Genomic DNA, 24994 nt, shown 5'->3' with positions numbered 1-24994 from the left:
GCCAGAAACTGAGAGGCCATGAGGCCGATCCATCTCTGCCTCAGCTGATTAGGAAAAGATGCTTGGAGCTGTGTTTTAAAATGTGAGAGGAACAGCAGAGAGAGAGGTGACAGAGACATATACAGAGAGCTCTCTCTCCAGAGGGAGGCTTCCCCTAGGTCTTTGGCCTAATTACCTTCCTTGGAAGGAAAGTAGGAAACTCAAGTAGACCTAATTAAGACAAGGCAGTCTCTGGTCTCTAGGAGTCAAGGGTCCAAGCCATTTGTGAAGTTTCTGTCTCTTCAGTGGGAATCAGTGCAGTCTGTGTCGTGTGCAGGGAGCTGGAGAAGAAGGGCCCAGGGCACCCTCTGTGGAACTCCATGACATTGCAAATGCCTGCCTTTTAGTTGAAAAAACCAAAGAATGGAAAATGAGGCTATGCCCACATACCTTAAAAAAATGGAATTGAATGAGTTAAAATGCAAGGTGACATAAAGAAGTAAAATACAGCTCTCTCTTTTTCCAAGTCTCTGCTCTTTGCTCACACCTGTCCTCACCTCACAGGGCACCTCTGCCCACCAACCCTTGCGACACACCAGGCTGGGCATCAAGCCAGCCTTTCTTAGACGCCATTGAGGCTGCCAGATCACCCCACCCAACCCTGCTCCCCCAGCCTGAGGCCCCACCCTTCCCTCTCCTGAGAGATACAAAGGGCCTCTGTGGTCCAAGCGAGAGTTCACAATCCTCCTCTTTCTTTCTAGCAACACAGAGTGAGGCCATGGGCACATCCCCTGGTGGTAACCCTTGCCCAACCTGCGATGTAGGGAGTGGTGTGGAGGTTCCCCTCTTCATGCACTGAGGCAAACCTCTAGACCCTTGTTATTTTGCTCTACCATAGACCCTTTTGTAGACATCTCAGGCAGCCTTATTTGGTTCCAGTTAAAGTTGAAGGGATTGAAGGCATCTTGAGAGGAACCAATATTTGTCAAGTACTCACATTGCCCCAGTTATAGTGTGAGTTGTTTTGCCCGTGGATTCTACATAAATTCTCATTCTGTTTCTACAAGAAAGTGTTCTTAGCCCTATTTTACAGAGTAAGGGACAGAGCTCAAAGAAGCTAGGTAACCTGTGCAAGATTCCACAACTGTTAAGTGGCTGTGACAAGATGTGGTTCTAGAATAGGCTGATGTCAACACCTTTGATCTTTCTGCTGTTGTTCATTACTCAGGGTGTGACTCAGTTGGCCTTGCTTCCACCGGGGTCAAGAGAGATGAGAAATCCCACCTACTTCTCCTCATTTTCCATCCCCAAGCTCCTAGGTCTGCTATCAAAATTTCTGTTCATTTTGGATGTTGCCATGGTTTGATTTGGAGGGTAGGGATACTGGGGCAGTGAGAACAGAGTTCTCTTTTTTTAAAAAAAACTTTAATTTTCATTTTATTTTAAAAGGCAGACCCACTTAGAGAGACAAAGGTAGATCTTCTATCTGTTGGCTCACTCCCAAGTGCCTGCAACAGCTAGAGCTGGACCAGGTTGAAGCCAGGAGCCTGGAACTCAGTATCAGTCTCTCCTGTGACTGGCAAGGTCCCAAGTATTTGAATCATCCCCACTGCCTCCTGGAGTGTACATTATCAGGAAGCTGGATCTGTGGATGCAGGTATCCCAAGCAGCATCTTAACCCTTGCATCAAATGTCTGCCACAGAGTCTAGTTTTGACTCTTCCATCACCTGAGCCATCACACGGACACACATGCGTCCATGAAATCTAGGCTTCAATCCCCCTTCCTGTGACTCCAGGACACAGATCTGGAGAAGACGATCTCATTCAAATCCCAGTTCACTAGCTGCGGGACCTTAGACAAATTACTTTTTCATCTCTAAAATAGAAATCACAGTAGTATCTAGTTCCTGGAATTATGGTCAAGGTGAATGAAAGAGGTTAATAGGTATAAAGCTTTAGGAGAGTCTCGGACATAACAAGTTCTGCTGTTATTATTCCTAGACATGAAAGTTTCTGAAACTATGCCATTTTCAAAAAAACTCATGGAATATACCATAGTTAGGATTTAAAGTTGCGTGCCACTCTCTTGATTTTTTCATCTCTACTTTTTGCCCCTCTGTATGAGTTAGCAGGCAGAGGTATGAGTAGGTCACAGAGCTAATAAGATGTCAGGCTATGCCCCTCTGTCTATGACACATAAAAATTTCCTGATATGTCAAAAAGAACATTTAAAGTTTTTGTATATTTGCATTTTGTAAGCATATACTCATAAACCAATCAATGACATTAAAAGCTAGTCTAGATTGGAAATACACAAATATCCAACTGTGTGCAACCTTTTCCCCAGACATCCAGGTAACACAATAATTTTGGCGCAGTAAGGACAGGATGGTCACGAGAACCCCCTGTAAACCTCTATTACTAAAGCATTAAATTAATCAAAAGAGAAGAGTGAGTATGTGTCTGCGATGGATTGGGAAGGTGAGGGTAGAGAATGAGCTCTATTCATCTCTGCTCAATGCTTGCTCAGCACAGAGCCTGGCTCAGTATGGAAGCATGAGAGATGAGGAGTTATTGAGCTGTGAAAATCCAGGGAGCCCGGGCCAGCTCTGTGCAACAGAGTCACATTGATAATTTAAAATTTTCTAGTAGCCACATTTTACAAAGAAGAAACATGTAAAATAATTTTATTTATTTTATTGAACCTGATGGCCTCAAAAAAATTTTAACATAAAATCAATGTGAAAAATCATTTATGAGATATTTTATGTTCTATTTTTTCATACTAAGTCTTTGAAAGCTGGCATAAGTTACAGTGAGAATGTAATGCATCTCTGTTCAAAGTAGTATATTTTGAGCTACATGGGGCCAGTGGCTACTGCAGATCTAAGCCCCAGTGAGATTCTGTCTACTAAGTCGGCTAGCGCACATCTTGTTTCCTGCTCAGAGTTGGAGGCAGGAAATAGGGCAGCTGTTCTTGTTAGGAGTTCGATGGAACCCTCTGGAGTCAGGCTGTCTTCTGAACATACTGGTGTTGTGTTCCTGGACTCCTGGGTCTCATGGACATCCCAGTCTCCATTGTGGAATCTTCCAGAGAGCTACAATTCACAGGCATGTCTACTTTTTCTGAGGCATAAATATAAAATCTGAACACTGGCAAGTGAGCCTGGGCATCCATCCAGCGTCTGCCCCACAATGCAGCTTGGTGAGACTCTCCTTTCCATCCCAACTGCTGCTGATGCCTGATATGATCAAAACTTCCTACAGGGGCAAAACAGAGGTGAGACCAAAGGCAAATTCTGGTACCAGCAGTGAAAGTAGAGTGTATGTTGTCCATTCCTAAGAAAATTTGTTGTGCTAAGATAGACCTTTTACAGGAAAAATTGCATGCTATAGGGGCACTCCAGGGCCAAGAATATTGCTGTGTGTGTTCAGGAATGTGGTTTCTACCTGTTCTTTGTAACCTTTGGCATTGCAGGGAGTAGATTCTGTATCTGTGGTAAACATCGTCAATCTGACTGACCAGCACACACATCCCCTTCTTGGGCAACAGTCTCTATTTTCCTCATGGCAACACAAGCATGGCCATCAGTTTCTTTCTCCTGGGACTCTTGAATTTTTAGGGGAGTGATGTAAGAATGGAAAACAATTGGAGACATTTCAATCAAAAGAGAACACCCTTGGGTTTCTATCTGCTGCCTGACCGGCTCCCATTGTGAGGTCCCTGTCCAGTGTTTCCTTCTGTCCCCTGAGCTCCATCTCATCCTTCCAAAGGATTGCTTCCCCCTGCTTCTAGGTTAACTGCCATCTGTTGCTGTTGGTCTCAACCAAATGCAAGCAGATGCACATTTTGAGTGGCAGGTGGTGGAGTGGGATGTGATTCATGGTCTGCAGACTAGAAGAGCAAGTTGAAAAGGAAACAGGCAAGGATTTGTAGTCAAACCAGGGATCCCCTTCCAGGCCTCCAGAGGTGGCCACGGGGGAGAAGCCTCACTGAAGGCAGAGCTTTTTCTCATCTCCTCTCTCCCATCTTCGCTCACAGTTTCTCTGGGCAACTCAGGCCCCATGTACTGAATTCTCTGGGCTGCCAAGAGGTCAGAGACAGCAGAGAAAGCCCTGGACCTGGCCAACCCACTGTCCACATGCAATGCTGCTACTTTCTCTTCCTGGGATGGAAGAAATCAGACACAGCGGCAGCATTCTGCATTTCTCTAATCTCATCCTTTAGAATCTTAGGACTTTTTTTTTTAAGAACTGGAAGGGACCTTAGGGTGCTTACCTTCTCTTTCACTTGTATCTTGGGATGCCAACTGTGTTCCATGTGCCCTGTTGTTCACTGTGTGGTCCATGGACCAGTACCATCTGCTACCTGAGATCTTAGAAATGCAGTCTTGGGCAGACTTGGACCCACAGAATCAGAATCTGTAGCTCATCAGAGTCCCCGGGTGATGCTCTGTACACCAGACTTCCAGAAGCCTTGTTGGGTACCTGGTGTGGTAGTGTTCTTCTGGGCTTCCGAAGAAAACAGTAGTTCAAGAAAGGCAGGGCCACTTCCTCATCTGACTAAAAAGGCCTTATTCAGAGTTTTTGAGGATGACCTTGGCAGATCGTGGAATCTAAGATCTTTATGTCTTGTTGGTAAAATCCTGAGGACTTCATAGGTAATTAGAGAGGTACTTACCTGTTGTTAATGGGGAAAAGAAGAAGCATGATCCTAATTAGTGAATTTATTAATCCACTTTTGTCTCTTTTCATGAGCATTCATACTCAGATATTTTTTGCAGTGTATTAAGAGGTGGACTTATCGATTTTTTTTAAAGTTGTGTCTTTGTATGCACATCTCTTGGATGGCTTGGCTCCTGCTCCTAGGAGCCTGCAGTCTAGCTAGAGATATAAGATCATCCCCAGCTCCCTGATTTTATAGGTGAGGAAAACAAGCTTCAGGGGCATGCTCTCTGCTCTCTGGGCCTGGCCTAGGAAAATGGTCAGGAGAGGTGGAGAGGTGCCAGGTCACAATGGGAGCCTGGAGCTAGCTCTCTGCAGAGCAAGCCAGGCACTGCCAGAGAGAGATCTGTCTGCCAGTGTGGGGCCAGCCTTGCCTTGTGGGATAGGACCTCCTGAAAGTAAGATCTGAGAAGCAGGGTCATGACTTGGTGTGAGACAGGCTCAAGGATGCCTAAAACACTATGAGAGAGAGAGAGAGAGAGAGAGAGAGAGAGAGAGAATACAATTTATTCAGGGCTTATAATTTATAGCATTAAACCCCCAGTGAGGTCAGCTTTAAGACTGATATTCCACAGATAAGGAAGATGAGGCTAAAGGAAGTTAGAAAACTCACCCGAGATCACCTAGCCAGTACAGTGGACACCTACATGCAGGGCCAACTCAGTATAATGCCCATCTGTTTCATCCTACACCATGCTGACTGCCCAGAATGCCTCACTTCTTCCTGTCCAAGGTGCGGCTTCAGTATCACTCTCCTGGAGCTGGGCCATAGAAAGAGATGAGGTTCTATTGCAGGAAAAGAATGTGCAAAGCCACAGAAGTCCCCAAAGTAGGAGGAGTTGGCTCTGATGCAATCCAGACCCTTGGTTTTGGTTCTGGACTCTCTCTCCTGCACCAGGATGCAGAGGAGAGAGGGGTCAAGCACACTGCTTCTGGGACACTTTGCTAAGATAACAGGAATGGCTCAGCTGGAGGAGAAAGCTAATGTTGGAGAGAGAAAGGCTTGGTGGGACCAGACACAAGGAAATGTAGGCTCTATGGAACCAAAATAGCTTTCTACTCATCAGCCTGGTGATGTGGACCAAGCTGGGAACTAAGTTTCCATGCCCCTAGAGGTCAGGAAGGAAGACTCTGCTCTGTTTGGGGTCTTGCCCCAGAAGAGGCCTTAGCAGTGAGTGCTCAGATTGCAAAGCCAGTGAGTGAAGCAGAGCTTTTAGGCCACTGCTCTCCTCTGGTCTCAAAGGACCCATTGGTTGGGTGGCCCTGCCAACTGAGCCCCAGGCCATGTCTGACTTGCCACAACCACTCCCAAAGCACACAGAGTTCCTCCCAGCTGCCATTTCCAGGACTTCACCTCCCTAGCACAGCCCTGAGCACTTCCCCAGAACTTCCTGTTTGCCTGTGGCTGATCCCTCCTGGGGTCATCTGCAAAGGCCCGGGCTGAGAGGTGGGAGTCAGCTGTGCTCTCCATAGCTCCTCGTGTTTTCTCCACTCACACATGGGGCTCCTAAGCTTCACCATCCCCACGGGACCCTGTGGCCAGTGGAGCTGAGGCCCTGCATCCAAGTCAGTGCACAGGAAGGTCAAGGTGACCCAGAGGGACTTGTGGCCAAGATACTTAGACTTCTTTAATTTTTCACTTTCCAAAAAGGCCAAACAAGTCATGACTTCAGGACATGACGTTCTGGAGAAAACTGGGGAAGGGAACAAAGTCTTCCTTGATTAGAGAGATGGAGAAAACGCACCCAGGGGTGAGATCTTCTAGTCTCCCAAAGGAACGTCACCACAGTCAAAAGACCCACAGGTGTGGAGTCTGCAGGAGCCATAAACAGAGGGACAGGATGAAGGCTCTTGGAGGGCAGGGGCTTGGTCAACACAGGCATTGGACCAATTCCAGCATGTGGACCTGGAAAACGTTCTGACTGCAAATGAGCAGCCACTAATCCTTCACAACTGAACAGGGCAATGGCCGAAGTCACCAGGCAAGGATCTTGTCTGCCCTGACTAGCCCATGGCTGTTCACCGCATGCCCACCCTAATGATTAATTCAATGATTTCTGTGTTTACAAAATTATGGAAATATAACATTGTGGTAGAATGGTGATGTACTGTATTGATTTGGAAAAAATAATGTCATGCAAAGGACATGAAAACACATTCTGTCCCAGCTGAGGGTTTGGTAGTCCCGGGTGGTTAGCTCAGTTTTGCACCCTTTTCCCTTTGCTGCATTCCTGTGATATTCATTCCTGAAAAGACTTTGGTCTGTGACAATGCCTGGCAGGAGAGAAACAGTGGCAAACTTCTAAGAAGAAATTTTGCTTACAGTGTGGCAGTAGCCAGCACCATGAGATGTTCAGAACTATCTCCCAACATTCTTAGCCAGCCCTTCTCTTCTCTGTCACCTGGGATCACTTGCTTGCTGGCTTCTGCTTTACCTTGGTCAATGGGAGCATCAGCAGGAGTTTGGAGAACTACCAGGATGTTTCATTCCCATTTCTGAGATGCTGGTGATAGCTGTGATCCCCAAGATAGTTTTTAGCAGGAAGCCCATCTTCCACCACCACAAAATTTTGGCTGTCCTTGGACTCCTTTGACACTTTTTTGTCTCTCTGCTCCTTCAGATCTAATGTTGAAGCTACCAGTGCTAGGCTGTAGTGTCTAGCCTCTGTAAACTGTTCCCTTCAGTAAAGTCTCTTCATTGGCTCCTCTGGAAGACCCTTATGGAGAGTTGCCCGGACCAGGCTGACTTCTTTGGTCATAACAAGTTTCCTGTGGGGAGTGATGTCACAGTCTCAACATGACTGCTCTTCTGGGTTGTTCTGTTGGCTTTGCCTTATGATCTTAGTGTGTGGTGCAAAGGGGTGAGCTGCACGTGACAACATTGGAAGGCTGATGGCACACTGTTAAATCGGGAAGTGGCAAGGAAGTGATCTGTGCAGAAGCAGGGGTGAAAGACCATGGGGATTGGAGCTGGGAACAGAAAGCAAGTGTAGTAGACACAGGAGGTACATGGTCCAGACTGTGAGACATGTGATCACGTGAACCTCTAACTGACGTTTGCTCTAAGGAGTGCCTCGGCAGGGTTACCTATGAGTGCAGTAGCATGAGTGAACAGGCAAGTGTGTAAAGGCCTGGCCACTGTGGCCCACTGTTGTGGTACTCTAACTGGCTCTCTTTTCCTGGTGGGTTGGCTAGTGCTTTGGTCAGCTCCTCCCCCTTTCCTTCACACATGTCGGCCTCTCATTCTGCCTCACTTTCTGCTGGCTGAGAACCTAACCTATGAGCAGAAGTTTGGAAGAATTTACTCAACATCAAAAAACCAATTTTTAGGTTTGGGGCTTATTTTATGGATATTGTGTGTTGCAAGGAGACTTCAGGTTTTATATATATGAAGGCAAACAATCCCCTGGAAGGCACCAGATCCGCGTGAGAACTGGCCATTTCTGAAGGAGTTTACAGAACTGTCAAGTTCTGCATAAACAGCTAGGGGCAAACAAATTTTTGAGGCTAATCTGAGCTTAGAGAAACCAGGACAGATCAGAGGAACATTGAGGAGGTGAAATAGGCATAACCACAGTGGAGGGGGATTATGAAAGGGTGTTTTTTCCTGTTCCCTTTTGAAAATGAGTTTGAAGTATCCATATGCCTGGAGGTAACAGAAACTGATTATGTGAGCTGGTAAGGCGATAACCCTGGAGCAGTGTGTGTGTTCTCTAGAGCTACAGGACAGTAAGGACCATATCCTCCAACAAGTGAAAAGATCTGGATTCTATTGTTGAAATGTCCCAACGTCTTTATTCTCATGCACCTGCAAGAGGATCAAGCCAGTGTCCCCTTTTCTCCTTCTGTTACTGGGTCTCACCGTCTCTCCCTGCCACTGTTGGAAACTTCCTATTGGACCTCATGGTCCTCTCATTCCTTCTGGATGATGTCCTTTCCTGATTGTGTCTCCAGAATCCATGTGGGTGGCTGGTTCTGGTACTAGCTCATTCCGAAAAAATTACCCCCTCTGAGCTGACGCTGAGAGGTGGCGTTAGATCCCTGGCCAGACAACTGTAAACCATATCCCAACCCAAGGTCAAGGTAAAATGAGGCATTAGGAATTTTTTTTTTTTTTGCCTGACTATAGAGCTAAAGGCAGTTCTGTGCCAATAAAATCCACCAAGATTTGAGATAATTCCTATTTTCAGGCAAACTTGACCAACACTCACTGTGGCTTGAATCTCTAGCTACTGGTTGCGTCCATCTGAAAATGTGGCTTATTACTAAAAAACCTGTAGAAGTCTAGGCATAAAGCCCTCATCACTTCCACTTTACTAATAGGATGATTGTGGATGATTGTGTTCTCCTTACAAAGTTCATGCTGCCTTCTGTTCAGAACACCTCCCAATTCTTAACAGCCTGCTAATGCTTCCCAATGACTTGAGAGCCTCCACTGAATGTTTTTTGGGCCAAATCAACTTCAGCTTGTGTCTCCTTATGCTAGAAGTCCCTTGACAAAAGTAGCTTGTGACCTTTGGCTCATATTTGGCACTCAGATGAACTCATTTCTCCCTATACTCTGTTTCCATATTGGGGAGGGAGTCCATGCCTTGGGAAAAAGACCTAAATATGGAGATGGCCAGAATGGGGCCACCACGGGAAGGAGTTGTAAGGACAAATTACTTTGATATTTTCCAAGTCATGTTTAATGGTTTCATTTGGGCCAATTCTTCCCCAAGTCTGCCTTGCTCAGGATTCCAAGTTTTTCCAACCAAAAGATCAAAGGAAACAGTTTAGTTTTCAAAATTTTATTGAGATGTTGGGGAGAAACAGCCAACATATACATTCCTCATTTTGTCACAATTGGCATTTTATCCACACTCGATAGGCTCTTCTCTGGCTTTGGTCTAACTTCAGGCCTCCTTGGCAGTTCCCCTTCTGTTGTTCTCTCATTGCTGCCTGGTGCTGTTTGAAGCCCACCAGGACAGAGCCCGCTGGTAAGTTCACAAGTGGGAGCGGTAATTGCGGTTGGCTGTGGGGGAAGGACAGGTTGCAAGAGTGATACCCATTAGAAAACACCCATCAAAACTTTTTTGCCCAAGCAGGGTTTTAATCATTGGAAAGGATCTCTGCTGAGATTTCAAGGTCATATGTAGGCTGCCTCCAGATGTGAGGGCCTGGGGAGCAACATCTTCCCAAGTTTGACTACTTTCCTACTCATCCCTCGCTCACCATCATCGCTCCTTTTCCTACTCTTCAGGCTGCCCTTCCGGTATTTTCTTTTGCTGCCACCTCTCTTGACTCCTTTGTGCGGAGAGCGGTTCTTGCCCCTCCTCATGCCATGACTCTTTAATTTGCGGCTGGTCGACATTGTAATTTCTGCCAAAATGAGGGGCTTTGCAAGGCCCGGGAGCTGAGAGTGTGGGTATTTAAGGCCTTGGCCTTTGTGACTGTGAAGGGGCGTGGCCTAGCAGGTAGGCAGTGCTCTTTTGTGATGTCACTAGCCTTTGTTACTCTTTGGTCATATATGTGAAATAAAGTGGTCCCTTTCATGCAGCTCAAATGTTGGCATCAATTTTGAGATGTTTTTCAGGTTAGGTAAGGCTTTCCAGATAGGTAGTTATGAGCAATTAAATCTTGGCTCAATACCAGGCATTTGAGGAATACAAGAGACCACTAAAATACATGTCTCCTGCTTGTAGGGAATTTAGTACCCACTGAGTATGTGTGTATGCATACATGTTTAAGTCTCAAAGCATCTGGAGGCAACAAGCACTTGACTCTAGGAAATCCAACTCAGTATGATCAAAACATAAATATTGTTTCTCTTTCATCTAAAAGTTTCTCAGTCTAAGAACCACCGACGCAATGGGCTGGATAACTCTTGGTGAGTCCTCCTTTGGCAGCGTCCCTGGCCTCCCTGGACTCTACTCACTAGATGCCAGCAGAGCCTCCATAGATGCCATCACCAAAAATATGTCCAAATATCGCTGTTTTTCCTTTGAGAGGCTGAGGGAGTGGGGGCAGGGGGCAACATCAGCCTGGTTCAGAATCACTGGCCTCACTATATTAAAAAATTCAGCCACAAATATTTATTGATTAGATAGGATGCAGCATGAGCTTAGGTGTTAAGAAAACAATGGTGGATAATGACACATGTGAGTCCTGTGCTCATGGAACTTTCAGACTCATGAGATGCCATTAATCTAGTATCCATAAATATCAGTGAGGAATTACTTAGAGGCTCATTTTGCCTGGAGGAGGGGCAGAGGGAACCTCCCAGCGTGGTGTGGGATGAGTTTGAAAAGAGAGGCAGAGACCAAACCATGCTCAAGTACACTGGGAAGCCTTGAAAAATGTTAGAGGGTTGGCACAATGAGACAGGCAGCTGGTGGGTGGGCTATTGATTTATTGGAGGAGTCGAGTGAATAAAGGGAGAGGCTATTGTCAATAGCAGTGGTTCAATAGGGAGAAAGATCTGATAATGGCTTAGACTTGGATGAAGAGGTGTTGATTGAAATACAGAAGCAGACAAAAGACAAAGACTTGGTGATGGATTGGATTTGGAAGGTGAGAGCAAATGGTGTTAAGGGTACAGCTTTTGTTTCTGTGTAATATAGCTGTCTGGATGCTGGTGCCACTCCGGGGATAAAGACCAGGCATGGGGATGGTGATAAGCATGTATTTGGGTTAAAACATGCTATGTTGAATTTAAAGTGCTTTTTTGAGATATCCATGTAGGGAAACTGAATGATAACTGGTATGTGGCGTTAAAGGATTTGTCATTCCAACCTTTTCTCCTCTCACTTTTATAAATCATGTTTTAGTTCTTTGGAACAAATTTCAATAAAAGTTAATAGTGATTTCTTCTTTGTGACCCTTCTCTCTCCACTGCCATTATCCTCATTCAAGAACTATATTTTGTATGCCAGCGAAGGGGAGTCTCAGCAAAGTAGGTTGAATAAAAGAGAGAATGCAGTTCAAGCCCCAGTTTCTGCATTTCTGATATCTATGGATAAGAAGATAAATCATGCTTTGAAACTCACGTTTCTTGAGTAGCCACCGTAAGTGACACTTTTCATTTTCGTGTTTCCAGGCAGGTCTCTCTGTAGACCTTCTGTTGGTGATTTCATCGACAAGAAGGAAGAGCTCTGGAGAAGAGGATGCTGCCTTACCCTTTGTGTCTCAGGAGTTTCCGTGTCTACTCCAGCCTAGTGGTTTCTGCACATTCCTATGAAAGCACAGACCTCCATGAAAGCAGGAATTTAGAAACTCTGTTCACCACTGGGTAGCCCCAGGTTCTACAATGCTGCCATTAGAATTGGAGCTCAGTAAGTACTTGTGAAATGTATTTGTTAAATGAATAAAAAGTCCTTTTATTGTTCTATTTTATTCCTCCTCACTTTGTTCCATATCTCCAAGGAAGACTTCCCTGATTTATCAAGTTTTCATTGTCACTTGAAAGTTAATGTCCATTATCCCTACACCATTGGCCTTAAAGTCTGCACAGCTCATCAAAACTGTACAAGACCCTGTTTTGTACCTTTATTGCCATGTTATTTATGTTATCTTGGCCCCACTGAGGGACAGATTGTCTTGGCTCTGGTCCTGTTTGGAATTCTCTGGACTTTAACTTTCTTATTTCATAACTAAACGAGGTGGGTTTGGGAATTTCAGAGATGATCTGACTTTGGCATCTTTGTATTAGGGTTGTCTTTGATTTCCGGTATATTTCCTATAGGCACTAGCATGGCAGAGAGTAGAAGGTCAGTGACTATTTGCTCAATGTAGTTCTTTGGTATGCAGTGAGGACACACAGACTAGCACAATCAGACTGACTTTGCATAAGTAGAAATGTTTCTAGATAGGGAAAGGTCAAAAGGACACTGTCTCCCTCATACCATTTTGGCACTCAGTGCTCACCCGAGGCCTGGCTCTGCTGCCTAAACTGTTGACAGAGGGACTGGCCTCTTGGGTTTGAGAGGCATTTTCTGGATGGTTTTGGAGATTGGATACTATTTCTCTCCCCAGTCCCTCCCACCCCCAAAAGATCCACCCTGCCAAGGAGAAGCTGAGATCACAGGAAAGAAGGCAGCCAGCCTCGAGAACTGACAAAGAAGCAAACAGGAAAGTCTCCCTTGCGTAGAGTTGAAGAGCAGTTCTGGTTTCAGACACCCATGCTGAGAAACTTGAGCTGCAGAAAGCCTGGTGCAGTGGAGGGGAAAGTGAGAGGCCAGATAAGGGTGGGGCTGTAGGGGGTGTTTGGGTTGGCTCCTTTGGTGGACCTCCTGGGGTGCAGACAGAGCAGGGCTGAGCATTGGCCACTGCTGCTTGCCTCTGTCACTCTTTCCGTTTCTGCCCCACTGTTGCCTGAGCCAATGGCAATTTAGATAGAGCACAGTGAGGTCACTTCTGACCCTCAGCAGGCCCAGAGGGAGGCTTCTTTTGAGAGCCATCTGTTAATCCAGTTTGCTGACTCTCTTCTTACCTTTTCTGCTTCATTTGGGATGAGGAAACAAACACAGAGAAGACAAGGGAGCCACTTCAAATGAGTAAGCATACAAAGCAGAGAAGGCCCACTAAATGCTTTCTCCCTTTGACACCTTGGTTCCCTCAACAGGAATCAGCTCCTCTCTCTGTTTCTCTTGTTTTTGGTTTTCTTTTGCATTGATGAAAGGTATTTTCTAATAGTTGTTGGGTCATGGAGAGAGAGAACTGGATTTTTAGACTTTTTGAAGAGGAGCTATTGGCCCCTTCTCTCTCTAGGGTGACTGTTAGCTTGCCTGCAGACAGGTTGATGGACAGCATGGTCTGTTCACAACCTAGAAGGACAGCCAAGGGAGTACTGCTGGGAAGGGCTTGAAGGCCAGCACTCCCACTGGCCTCTTAGGTTAAGAAGGGTAGGCTCAGGGCGTTACTGTTTTGGAAGACGGGTCACTAGTTGGGTCCCATTTCACCTCTCCAATTCAAACTCACTCCATTAATTTTCCTGGGGAGTCCAATGGATGTCTCCATGGGACTGGATCTTCCCAGTAGGCTGGACTTGGGGGTTACGGAGAAGGAGCATGGAAAGTTGCTGACAGTTCTTACACATGTTGATGACTCAGTTTAAATCCCTCTCTGAAATCTAAGCCTCTCCAGATGTTGACCTCAGCTGGGAAGCAGGGACCTTTTTACCCTGTTTGCAGGCATACGGTATGCTGTCTTCTACTCCATTGCTGCTGCTGTTGTTACAGCAGGTAAAGAAAGGGGTCAAGGACAGGCTGGAATAGGTGAAAGCCCTAGAGAGAGGAATCTCTGCAGGAGGAAAAACTCTGTGATCCTTGAGCACACCTGATCTCTCAGGGGTGAATCAAGAGAGATCAGAGGACAAGGCTAAGAGGTGGTTGTTAGAGAAAAAAGAAGGAAAGTCCCCAACTCCATTCACCTCTTCCCATTCAGTTCTGGAAAAACACAGACGACATCTTGGTTCTGAGGATGGGCTGGATTCTGCCTTGAGATTTGTTGGTATTTGTCCTCATTTATGTGTTTAGGACCCTCTCCTACCTTTCCCACTGCAACCCCAAGTTGTCTTTCTACAAACAATTCCTGGTTTATTTTTTTTTTTTTTTAGGAGCTCATTGGGCTGCTAAAATGTGGGACACTCATCACAACAGTGGTGGCTGTGGTCAGCTCCTCAGGGATTATCTTGCCCAGTTCCTTTGGGAGGCCAAAACTTTGTTTCAGGGGCTGTTCCCAGGCAGTGGAAGAGCCAGGGAGGGACCCCAGGATTCCGATCCCCAGGTGGGCGACTGCTCACAGCTCCCTAATGGCTTTCCTAATGGATTTAAAAATAAATCTGACCTTGACTCTCTGTTCAATTTGCTTTTCCTTCATACATATGCTGTTAAGATCACAGTGATAGAAACTGATACTGAAGACAGGAAAACTGGAACAAAGTGGGGAGTTCTTAAAAGCAGGGTGTGAATTTGGAGGTCCTCTGAACCAATTTAAAGCTCTCATTTTAAGGTAAATTCAAATTCTCATTTACTTTTCATTATTTTTTGACTTTTAAAAATTATTTGAGAATGTCCATTATTTCTGCCTTCCCACATCATGAATAACAACAAGACCACTTGCAGAAGTGGGACATGAAATCCAAATTTTATGTTTCAGAATATTACAAATAAGGTTTTCACATTAGCTGCCTCCCTGCCCACATTAACCTCAATATGCATGCATAACAGTGTCCCTTTCCAGAATATGCTGAGAACACATTTCTCTTCGACTAACGACGAAAGTAGGGCTGCATCCTGGGTATTGGAAAGGGGTTAAGTAAAGGCACTGAAATATCACACACATTAAAACATTTGGCCTCATGTGGTCTTCAGGAACAAATGTGTTTTAATTCATCAACCAAGTGGAACAAGGCACTATGAGTTGCAGGGTTGCTAGAGAACAATTTAATAATAAATATATTCAAGTATGAAGGGTAACCTTGCCAAAGTCACAAATTATAGGCAGAGTCTGATCCCCAGCCCAGATTACCTAATCCCCAGTTCAGGCTTCTTGCCACTGTACCATGTGCACAATTGGAATTTCTGGCCATATGTGTGTGTGTCTTTTCTGCTCATCCCTTCTTTCGTGTTTAGGAGCCATTAGACAGGACCTATGTCTCCTTAAAATCATTCCACCTGCCAGGGGCCATCAGTTCATTGAGTTTATTTTTTTAAAATGTTATTTAAGGTATACAAATTTCATGTGTTTCTGATATACAGATTCAGGAACATAATGATACTTCCCACCCTACCTGCCCTCCAGCCTATGCTCACACCCTTCCTCCTCACACTCCTATTTCTACTCGTAATTATTATAATGATCTATTTCAGTTAACTTTATATTCATAAGATTAACCCTACACCAAGTAAAGAGTTCAGCAGTATGAAAAAAAAAGACACGATTCTCATCAGTAGAGATAAGAGCTGTAAACAATTATCCACTGCAAAATGTCAATCTCACTCCTATACATTACCTTTTAGGTACTCTGTTACCACAAATTAGGGAAAACATATAGTATTTGTCTTCTTGGGACTGGCTTATTTAACTGAGTTTAATGGTTTCCAGTTGCATCCATTTTGTTGCATAACACAGAATTTCATTTTTTTACACTCTAAATACTGTTCCATAGTGTATATACCATAAGACATCTGGTCCTTTAAAATGGGACAGAGTTGCTACCAAGGGGGGAAAAGAACCAGGGAGACAGATCAGTGTTACCACATGTGGTCAATGACTTCATAATTGAGGATGTCAAAGCATTGTGACCACCATGCTGGTAGAAGGCATTGAATAGAGCTCCTCAGTATGTCTGACTTATTTTTAATGTAAATACCTATTATAACCATTTTTTAAAAAAATTATTGATTTGAAAGAGTTACAGAGGAAGAGGCAGAGAGAGGGAAGGAGGGAGGAGGGAGGGAGGGAGGGAGAGAGAGAGAGAGAGAGAGAGAGAGAGAGAGAGAGAGAATCCCAACTGCTGGTTCACTCAGCACATGGCCACAACAGCCAGAACAGAGCCAATCCAAAGCCAAGAGCCAGGATCTTCCTCCAGGTTCCCATGTGGATATAGGGGCCCAAGGATTTGGGCCATCTTCCACTGCTTTCCCAGGTTATAACAGAGAGCTAGATTGGAAGTGGAGCAGCCAGGACTCAAACTGGTGCCCATATGGGATGTCAGCGCTGCAGACCAGGGCTTTAACCCACTGTGCCACAGCACCAGTGCCCCGTTACAACTATTGATCAGGTTTGGGTCAAGAGAGAGCATCACAATTCAGTCTTAATATATCTGAGTGGCCTTGAACCTCTATTTCCTAGTCTTAATGGTGACCAATAGAGGCAGAAGAAGAGGAGACAGGAGTTAAATTTTGATTTGTGACCTGAGATCCTTGAAAGGTAGAGTTGAAAATTGAGTCTTTTCTGGCATTATCATTGCCTATTTGGTTTCACCATGGTGTTTTGGTCAGAATTTTCATATTTGGAGACCTCAAAAAGTTGGGTTAGTGGGATTTACAGTAAAGAAAAGGAAGCAAGGTAACTCACTTTCTGCCCTTTCTAGTCTTGAAATTATGTAGCCTAAAGCACAGAGGTTAATAACACTTCATCTACACACATCTTTGTGCTTGGAGGGCAGATGTGATTGTCTAGAAAAATCCTCAAAACAAACCCTTCGTTTTCAGTAAGGATCAAAGAAAGAACCAGAAACCTTTGAGTGTTTCAGTGTTCAGATTTTATTGTCAAGAAGTTTTTGCTCCTAGGCAGCCTCATTTTTTTACTTGGGAGGAAGTGTGGAGGATAATGCTGCAGAGGTGTTCTGGGGTTCTTGCAAGGACTGTATCTTGGTGCAGTAATAACTATTTCCTGGGATAGTGAGAGGCATCTTCTTCATGTTGCAAGGAAGCAAGATGAAATTGAGGTTTAAAAGGTTCCGGGTCTGTGTGGGAGAGTCTCAGCAGTTTCTGCAGGTGAGTATACATGGTCAAGTTGACATTTTCCAGGTTTTCCCTTAGGGTTTTGTTATCGTTTTAGGTATGACTTGGTGTAGCTTACATGTCACTTTCTGTGACATCTATTCCAGGTTAAAAAAAGGAACATGTTTCCCCAGAACCAGCTGCAATCTTGGTGGGGCTCAGTGCAAGGTGAATATGCTTGCTCCTTTTAAGGCAATTTTTCAGAATTTCAACACTATGACACCAAAGCTTAAACCTAGGATCCTGTCAGCAGGCACTGAGCCTAGTGGTTAAGATACTTGCCTCCAACATTGGAGTACCTGGAGTTTTGATTTCCAACTCTAGCCACCCATGTAGAAAATCTGAGTTGTGGTTCTGGTCCTGGGCTTTGATCCTTGCCCAGTCCAAGTCATTGTGGGTATTTGGGGTGTGAATTAGCAAATAGAATCTCTCTCACTCTCTTTCTTGTGCTCACTCTGTCTCTCTGGCTCTTAAATAAATAAAAATTTGAAAGCAAAACCGAATACCTGGTGTCCCTTTGAAACAAGAGCCATTTGTGATACATGGGTCCCCTCACAAGGAAGTCCACTCTGTCTCTCCATCCTTGCTTCAAGACCCTTCTTAAGGTAAATACCCAGATAATGAGATTTAAAAATCCCTCTCATTCAACTTTATAGTTCCGGAGAGCTGGTTAAACACGGGATTCATAACAGGCATGATAAACTCACAAACAATTTGCTTCTTACTGCCATGTCCCCAAGCACAAATGGAGCCGCTTCAGCAGTGACTCCATCCCACTCAGCTTGCACACATCCTCCAACCACAGCTGGTACTACTTCTCTCTCCATCCCTCACACACACACCCACAACCTTGCCAATCACTGCCTTCCTCCTCTTCTCCTCCATATTCTCCTCCGCTGGTGCTCTCTTCTATGGTCTTGCAGGAAACTGGCCAAGTCCTAGGGCAAGTGTAACTCTAATATACTCTAATGTGGCTGCTATCATGGGCACACTCAGTCACGAGAGTTAGGAACCTGACCCAAGCTTTCCAGTTATTTACTTGAAGAAGATGAATTTCTCAACTCTGAGTCAGGAGGAATCTACCTGTGAGAAACTGCATTCATGGTAACTTGGTCCTCCCCACTCTGGGATGTCACAAAGTCTATCTGAGGTCACCAACCCAATCTACAGGAGTTGAGCAATGGGACTCAGTAAGATTTGTTTCAACATTTAAGCAGATCTTATGGATCCAAGCACAGACAAGTAATTTTATTTCTTCTAGTCTTAAAAATCTTCCATCAGTGAAAGCCAGAAAGACTTGGATTTAATAGAAATCCTATTATTTTACTGAAGAGAAAACTAAATGCCCAGTTGGAGATTCCTTCCTTACAGTCTCAGAGCTTTAGGAAATTGCTCAAGGACACAAAAGCACTACTGGGCGGAGCTGGGATTTAAATCTAAAGCTACTTAATTTGAGTGCTCATGCTCTACCTGCAGGAAATCCCCTGATGTATTTTGTGCCATGATGAAGAGTAGAGAAAGATGGCTGATGACCCAGGGACTGAGGTCTTTTACTTAATGTTCATCTTGAAGAGAGTTGTCTACAGAAAACTTGATCATGAAAGCCTATCTGAGACTGCCCAAGTCAGTGATGGAGAAGAGGAGGAAGAGGTAGATTACGAAAACATTGATGTGACTGATGTGGGGGAGTACAGAACGAAAGCTTGAGTCCTAGACTTCTGCCCCAAATGAGTGACTACTGAGTGGGTACAGGTGTAGGAAATATATTTGGACAGAAAGACTGGCTTTAGCTTTGAGGCTGACAGGTCTAGCAGAGAGATTCAGCATCCATGTGGGTTCCTTGTAGACAATTGAGACACAGGTATCTGGTTGCTCGGGGGAACAGTGGAGGCTGGTGGTTCAGATTTGGGCACTGGCAAGATGCAGTTTTGTGTGGTCAAATCTATGAGAGTGGATGAGATTCTCTAGGGACAAAATTGTGCTTGCACAAAATCATGGAATTTGTTAGCTTTTGGGATTTTTAGGTGAGAGAGCTGGGAAAGCAGAGTGAAGAAGCAGACGGAGGGAAGTAGAGTTGAAAAGTAACAGATTTTCAAAGGTGGAAGTTGCCAAACTTGGGGTAGTCATAACATTGATTTAGGACTTACTAGCTGTCTGTGTGGAGCACTTGACGAACTAAATCTCATTTTTCAGTACAACATTTGGCAATGAGGTATGGACAGAGACATAGTAGGATGTGTGGGTAGGATACAGTGGGGAGGAGAGAGATAGGAGGTGATGAAGTAGAAGACGGAGGCTGTTTTTGAGCAGTTGAACACAAGCCTTTCTAAAACATACACTCTCCAACCCTTCTGGGCTACAATTCTCAGAAGAAGGGCTTTTATTCAACCACTGTTGCTCTACCATAATCAATGACAGGCCTTCCTGTTGCTGTTCTAGCCTCACCTTGCCCGTTTGTCCTTCACCCCTGTCTAATCTCAGCTTCCTTCTTCAGCTTTAGCTAAATCTACAGGGAGTAACACCTTGTCTGGACTAGTCCTGTTACTTCTTTTCTCATCTTCCTTCAGGCACCTTACACTTCTGTAGGACAGAGTCTTGATAATAACAGCTTGCTCCTGGAACAATGCATGGAATATAGCAATTAATCTAGAGATATTAACCCATCTAATTCTCACATCAACCGTGTGGGGTATGTACTATTACCTCCATGCTCCAGGATCAGGTGGTTAAGTAATTTGCCCAAGGTCTCACAGATATAAACAGATTGAGGCTTTCTTGTATAAGGAATTAGAATAATTAATATTAGATGAATTTTTACATATTTTATTTTTTTCTTAAATATTTTATAAAAACTAGTTGAGAGGGAAAGGAGAGGAGAAGAGAGAGAAGAAAAAAGAGGAGAGGAGAGGAGAGGAGAGGAGAGGAGAGGAGAGGAGAGGAGAGGAGAGGAGAGGAGAAAATTCCCATTCACTGGTTCACTTCCCAGTTACAACAGCTTGGCCTGAATCAGACCAAAGGTAGGAGCCTGGATCTCAACCCAGGTCTCTCAGATGGGTTGCAGGGACCCAACTGCTTGAGCCATCACTTCCTGTTACCTCCCAGGGTTTGCATTAGCAATAGCTAGGATCAGGAGCAAAGCCAGGACTTGAAACCAGGAACTCCAATATATGGTATAGGCATCCTAATCAGGGGCTTAACTGCTAGGCCAAATTCTTGCCCCTCCATTTGTTTTTCAGTACTTTAAGATAGGCACACAACAGCTTCTCAATATATCCCTGCCAAATGAGAAGTGGAACCCTAAGATCTGACAAGACAAAGCTCCTGAATAAGGTTATTTTGTTCACAAAGTCAGTATTTATTCCGGCTGCTGGGGCAGGAAGGAGAATCCATGAAGTTACCTAGGCTAGAGGATTCTTAGGCGTCTTTTTAATAAAAATTTGGGATTCCATGGAAACATACTCCTCACTTCCTTTTGGTCCATCCCTCATACTGGTGCTCTCCCCCATACATGTACAGTAAAGAACACAGAACACAAAGAGCCAAAAATGTGGTTAGGGAATAGCTGCAGATCCTTAATGTGATGAATGGATGAACACATAGATCTATCAAATGATCTCTAAGATTAGAAATCATGATTGCAGAACTCTGTGTGGTAGCTTCAGTATCTGAGTTATTTCGTCATGAAAACAATTGGAGTTTTAATAATTTTGACAAAGAAAGTTGGACATGGAATAAATGAACCGGCTTCACAGGTTTGTGTACACCTAGTTAAGGTAGGTCTCTGCCTCCTTCTTTTCCTCCTCTCCTCAGCCTCTGTTGCTCTCTCAGGACAAAGCCCTTAGATCTTTAGCTAAAAAAATGACGAAGGAATTGTAGAATGCTCTGCCCCTTAGATTCTGCAAGAGGCAGGATATTAGAGGGACTGTGGGAGGTGCTGAAATTGTTGTTGCCCCACTCCGCACTCCTCCTCTGGAATTGTTGCCACCCCCACCTCCCATGCCATCTCTGTAAAAGGTTGGTCTTCTGGAAGATAAGGCTTTAAAACCAGGTTTGCACTTCTCTCTTAGGCCTCTCTGCCAATCTGATCCTTCTGGTTGGCATGACCCAACAGTCACTTTACATAGCATTGAAACCCAAGTGTGATTTTGGGCTCTTCTACTCCTCGCTAGCTGTTGAGCCTCCCTTCCTGATGCCCAGTTTCCACCATCCAGGGTCCTTAATCATGTCTCGTGACCTTCAGCTATCAAAATGCAGAATGACAGAGAGAAAGAGAGGGAGAGACAGAATCTTCCATCTACTGGTTTACTCTCCAAATGGCCAACACAGCTAAGTATGGGCCATGCTGAAGACTCCATCCTGGTCTCTCACATGGGAGGCAGGGTCCCAAGTACTTGGGCCACCTTCTGCTGCTTTCCTAGTAAAACTAGCAGGGAGTTGATCAGAAGCAGAATGACCAGGACTGGAACTGGCAATATGGGATGCTGATGTTGCAGGTGGTAGCTTAACCCACTATGTCACAACATTGACCCAACACCTCCCTAGGTCAACTTTGTGAAACAAGACTAATCATGGCACCAATATGTTTGAAAAGTTTGGAAACTCCTACTGTCTACAAAATATAGTTTTTATCAGAACATTTAAATTTCACCCCACCCCAAACTCAATTTTTAAGCTGGGTCTTATTTTCTCTTTTAGGCAACCTTTGCTGTTATACAAAACTGGGTTATTATTTAAGGAATAGAAAAACACATTCATGAGAAATTTGTACTAATTTTTGTTAGTATCTTTACCTATTAAATGTCCAGTGTCCCTCAAAATCAAAGCAAACATTCCAAACTCTATGGTTGCTTCTGCTCCAATCTCCCATATTGCATCTTTTGGGCACATTTTATGTCCTTTACCAGATTCTGGCCAGAACTTTTTATTTGCATATGTGTCTTCTCTCCCCAAATATTAAGCTTCGCAGATGTGAAATTGTACTTTGTAGAGCTCTGGGGAATGTGGCAGGGATAGTGACTTTAAAAAAAATGAGTTGGACTAGAAATTTAAGTTGTACATTTTTGGGAGTTGGAGTGGGGGTTGAGGAATGGAGTAGTTGGGAGTGCTAATGGGCACAAAGAAACCCACTAGGTGTGTGTGCTGGAGATGCTGCTTATATTGATGTGTGGTCATGGGTTCATGTCAAACTTTTCAAATTGTGCTCTTGAAATATGGGCAGTTTATTGTGTGTGTATGCACTTCAATAATTACATTAAAAAATTCCACATTGCTTAAGTTCCTTCTCAAGATCTCTTTCTAGAATAAGAATGAAACCCAGAGTGTATACGTAAATGTGCAGCAGACAAGGGCTTTGAAAATGCTGGGCCTGTGTTTGAAAGCTGAAGAGAATTTGAATTGGTTTGTATCCTTCATGGAGATTACTATGGCCTATATCCTTAGGCAGCCAGCTGATTCAGGCATTGCTAATAGATACTTTCTTGATTTTATCCCAGTATCTCAGTACTCCCCAAACACCCAACCAAGCTTTCATGCTGACTTTCAACCATTGTGACAAGGCATCATCAATCATCAGGTCCTTTTACCAGGAGGGCCCATGTCATGGTTACTTATATAAAGGGTGTGATGAATGGACTGCCTGGGACCAATGGACCTGGAGGGGGAGAGATTAAGGGGGGCAGCATACAGGTTGTTGATTCAACCAGAACCTCACTACTGGCCAGAGTTGAGAAATGTAAGATGGTGAAGTTTTGTCAGTGTAAGTGTTCAGTATGTCGTCTGAAGGATCTCCCACAGAGACCAAAAACAAAGAAGTTGCTCCAGAAAAAGATCAAGAAGACAAGGTATGGATGCCATTCTCTGGTTTCAAAGGGGACCCTTAAAACTGAGGAACTGTCATCTTGGCTTGGGCTGTTTCCCAAAACATCATGCCTTTGTGAAAAGCATTGCTTTTCCCTCACCTTGTGAAGATTGTCCCAAGCTCTTCCCTAGCAGCTTCTTCCTTTATCACTTACCAGCACTTCCCCAAGAAAAAGCACTTAGCTCTTTGCCAAACTTTTACCAGGAAGACCTGTAGAAAATCAGATTTTCTGTGTTCATTGCTGTCTTCTCTGTGTGACAGAGCCTCCTTCCAATGCTGTCCTTTCGACATAACCCCTGGATCTACTTTTTCAAAGATAGGGAGCAAACTGTTGAAATCTTTACTTAATGTATGCTAAACTGATCTTCTGTATATAAAGAGAATTGAAAATGAATCTTGATGTGAATGGAAGGGGAGAGGGAGTGGGAAATGGGAGGGTTGCGGGTGGGAGGGATGTTATGGGGGGGAAGCCATTGTAATCCATAAGCTGTACTTTGGAAATTTATGTTCATTTAAAAAAGTTAAAAAAATATATAGGTTTCTCAAACTCTGAACCTTGCATCCTGGGGTCCATGGGAAACTGAGTTCAGAAGGTCTCAGTGTGGGAAACGTGTGACTTTATGGACTGTACATCTCACCTCTCGTCATTCTTCTCCTCAGTCAGCCAGATACATCATTGCTTTGGTTGAAGAGGCTGGTTGAGTCTGTGCTTTACTATGTCTCCTATCCCCCTAAGGATGACACAGAGACAAGTCGCCTCAGCTGCAGACCCAGGACCACCATAATCATCATTGACGCTTCCTCTCCACCCAGGGTCCCTCAATAAAATTTCCCTCCTTTCCTTGAAAAACACTGTTGTTGAGTGTTATTGCTTAGCTGAAGAGTGGTCTGTGATCCCTGAGATATAATTGAGTTTTTTTGGCCGGCGCCGCGGCTCACTAGGCTAATCCTCCGCCTAGCGGCGCTGGCACACCGGGTTCTAGTCCCGGTCGGGGCGCCGGATTCTGTCCCGGTTGCCCCTCTTCCAGGCCAGCCCTCTGCTGTGGCCAGGGAGTGCAGTGGAGGACGGCCCAGGTGCTTGGGCCCTGCACCCCATGGGAGACCAGGAAAAGCACCTGGCTCCTGGCTCCTGCCATCGAATCAGCGCGGTGCGCTGGCCGCAGCGCGCCGGCCGCGGCGGCCATTGGAGGGTGAACCAACGGCAAAGGAAGACCTTTCTCTCTGTCTCTCTCTCTCACTGTCCACTCTGCCTGTCAAAAAAAAAAAATAAAAAAAAAAAATTGAGTTTTTTTTTCCTTTTCTTTTTCTTCCATGTAAGAGGATAGATTGGATTTGCTGGGCAGAGGGCGAGTGAAGTGACTCAAGAGGACATAAATATATCATTTGATCCTTTATGAGAAATTTACTAATGGAATTTGTGGTTGGGTTTTAGTTTAGGATAGGTTGAGATGCTTTCTGGATATAAAAATAGCTGTCTTGGTTTGATAGACTCTCCATGTTGGGGCAGAACAGGTTGGGCTGGGCAGTACAACAGCCATATTACCATTGGCTCACACATTTAGCTTCATTTGAAGTCAGTAATGAAAATAAACTTTGCTTTAGAGATAAGCCCAGGTTGTGCCAACATGAAGCCCAAGAACTATAAGCAAGAAAGTAAAAACATAACAAAGGCTAGGAAGGCATTTGTATATTGGGAACTCTTTAAAAGACAATATTCTTGAGCTTTTCCTAATAGTGTTGGGGCACAGAATCAAATAATTCTCACAGCTGTTTGGAATCTCTTGTGTGATAAAACTTGAAATTCTGTAATTTACATAAAGGTACCAGATCATCTCTGAGCTCCTATTCATTACCATCAAGTGCAGAAAACCTGCTTAGCTCCCCCAAGGATGACAAATACAATTTTTTCAAAGATTTACTTGTTTACTTGAAAGGCAGAGTTAC

The 24994-nt window shown here is 44.4% G+C and overlaps 1 protein-coding gene and 1 long non-coding RNA gene across 7 annotated transcripts; one reads left to right on the top strand and one right to left on the bottom strand.

Moving 5' to 3' along the window:
* The first annotated feature begins 1064 nt into the window (after nt 1-1064).
* LOC127491565 (uncharacterized) lies at nt 1065-23900 on the top strand. Of its 6 annotated transcripts, XR_011387114.1 has the most exons (7): nt 10230-10574; nt 11156-11257; nt 11784-12018; nt 14579-16050; nt 17120-17187; nt 18670-23033; nt 23711-23900. It is a non-coding gene; the product is annotated as an uncharacterized lncRNA (long non-coding RNA). The 6 variants fall into 6 exon arrangements; XR_011387115.1 differs by lacking the exons at nt 10230-10574; nt 11156-11257 and adding an exon at nt 1065-1298; XR_011387116.1 differs by lacking the exon at nt 11156-11257.
* Nucleotides 9480-10106, bottom strand: TNP1 (transition protein 1). Its single transcript, XM_002712469.4, has 2 exons — nt 9920-10106; nt 9480-9719 (listed from the first exon to the last, which is right to left on the bottom strand). Exons 1-2 carry the CDS (start codon nt 10056-10058, stop codon nt 9691-9693), a joined length of 168 nt encoding a protein of 55 aa, XP_002712515.1. The 5' UTR covers nt 10059-10106; the 3' UTR covers nt 9480-9690.
* Nucleotides 23901-24994: the final 1094 nt, after the last annotated feature.

Source organism: Oryctolagus cuniculus, chromosome 3 (genome assembly GCF_964237555.1).
Source record: "Oryctolagus cuniculus chromosome 3, mOryCun1.1, whole genome shotgun sequence".
Lineage (NCBI taxonomy): Eukaryota > Metazoa > Chordata > Mammalia > Lagomorpha > Leporidae > Oryctolagus > Oryctolagus cuniculus.
The sequence above is the reverse complement of the archived record's forward strand: the minus strand, read 5'-3'. Positions and strand labels throughout refer to the sequence as shown.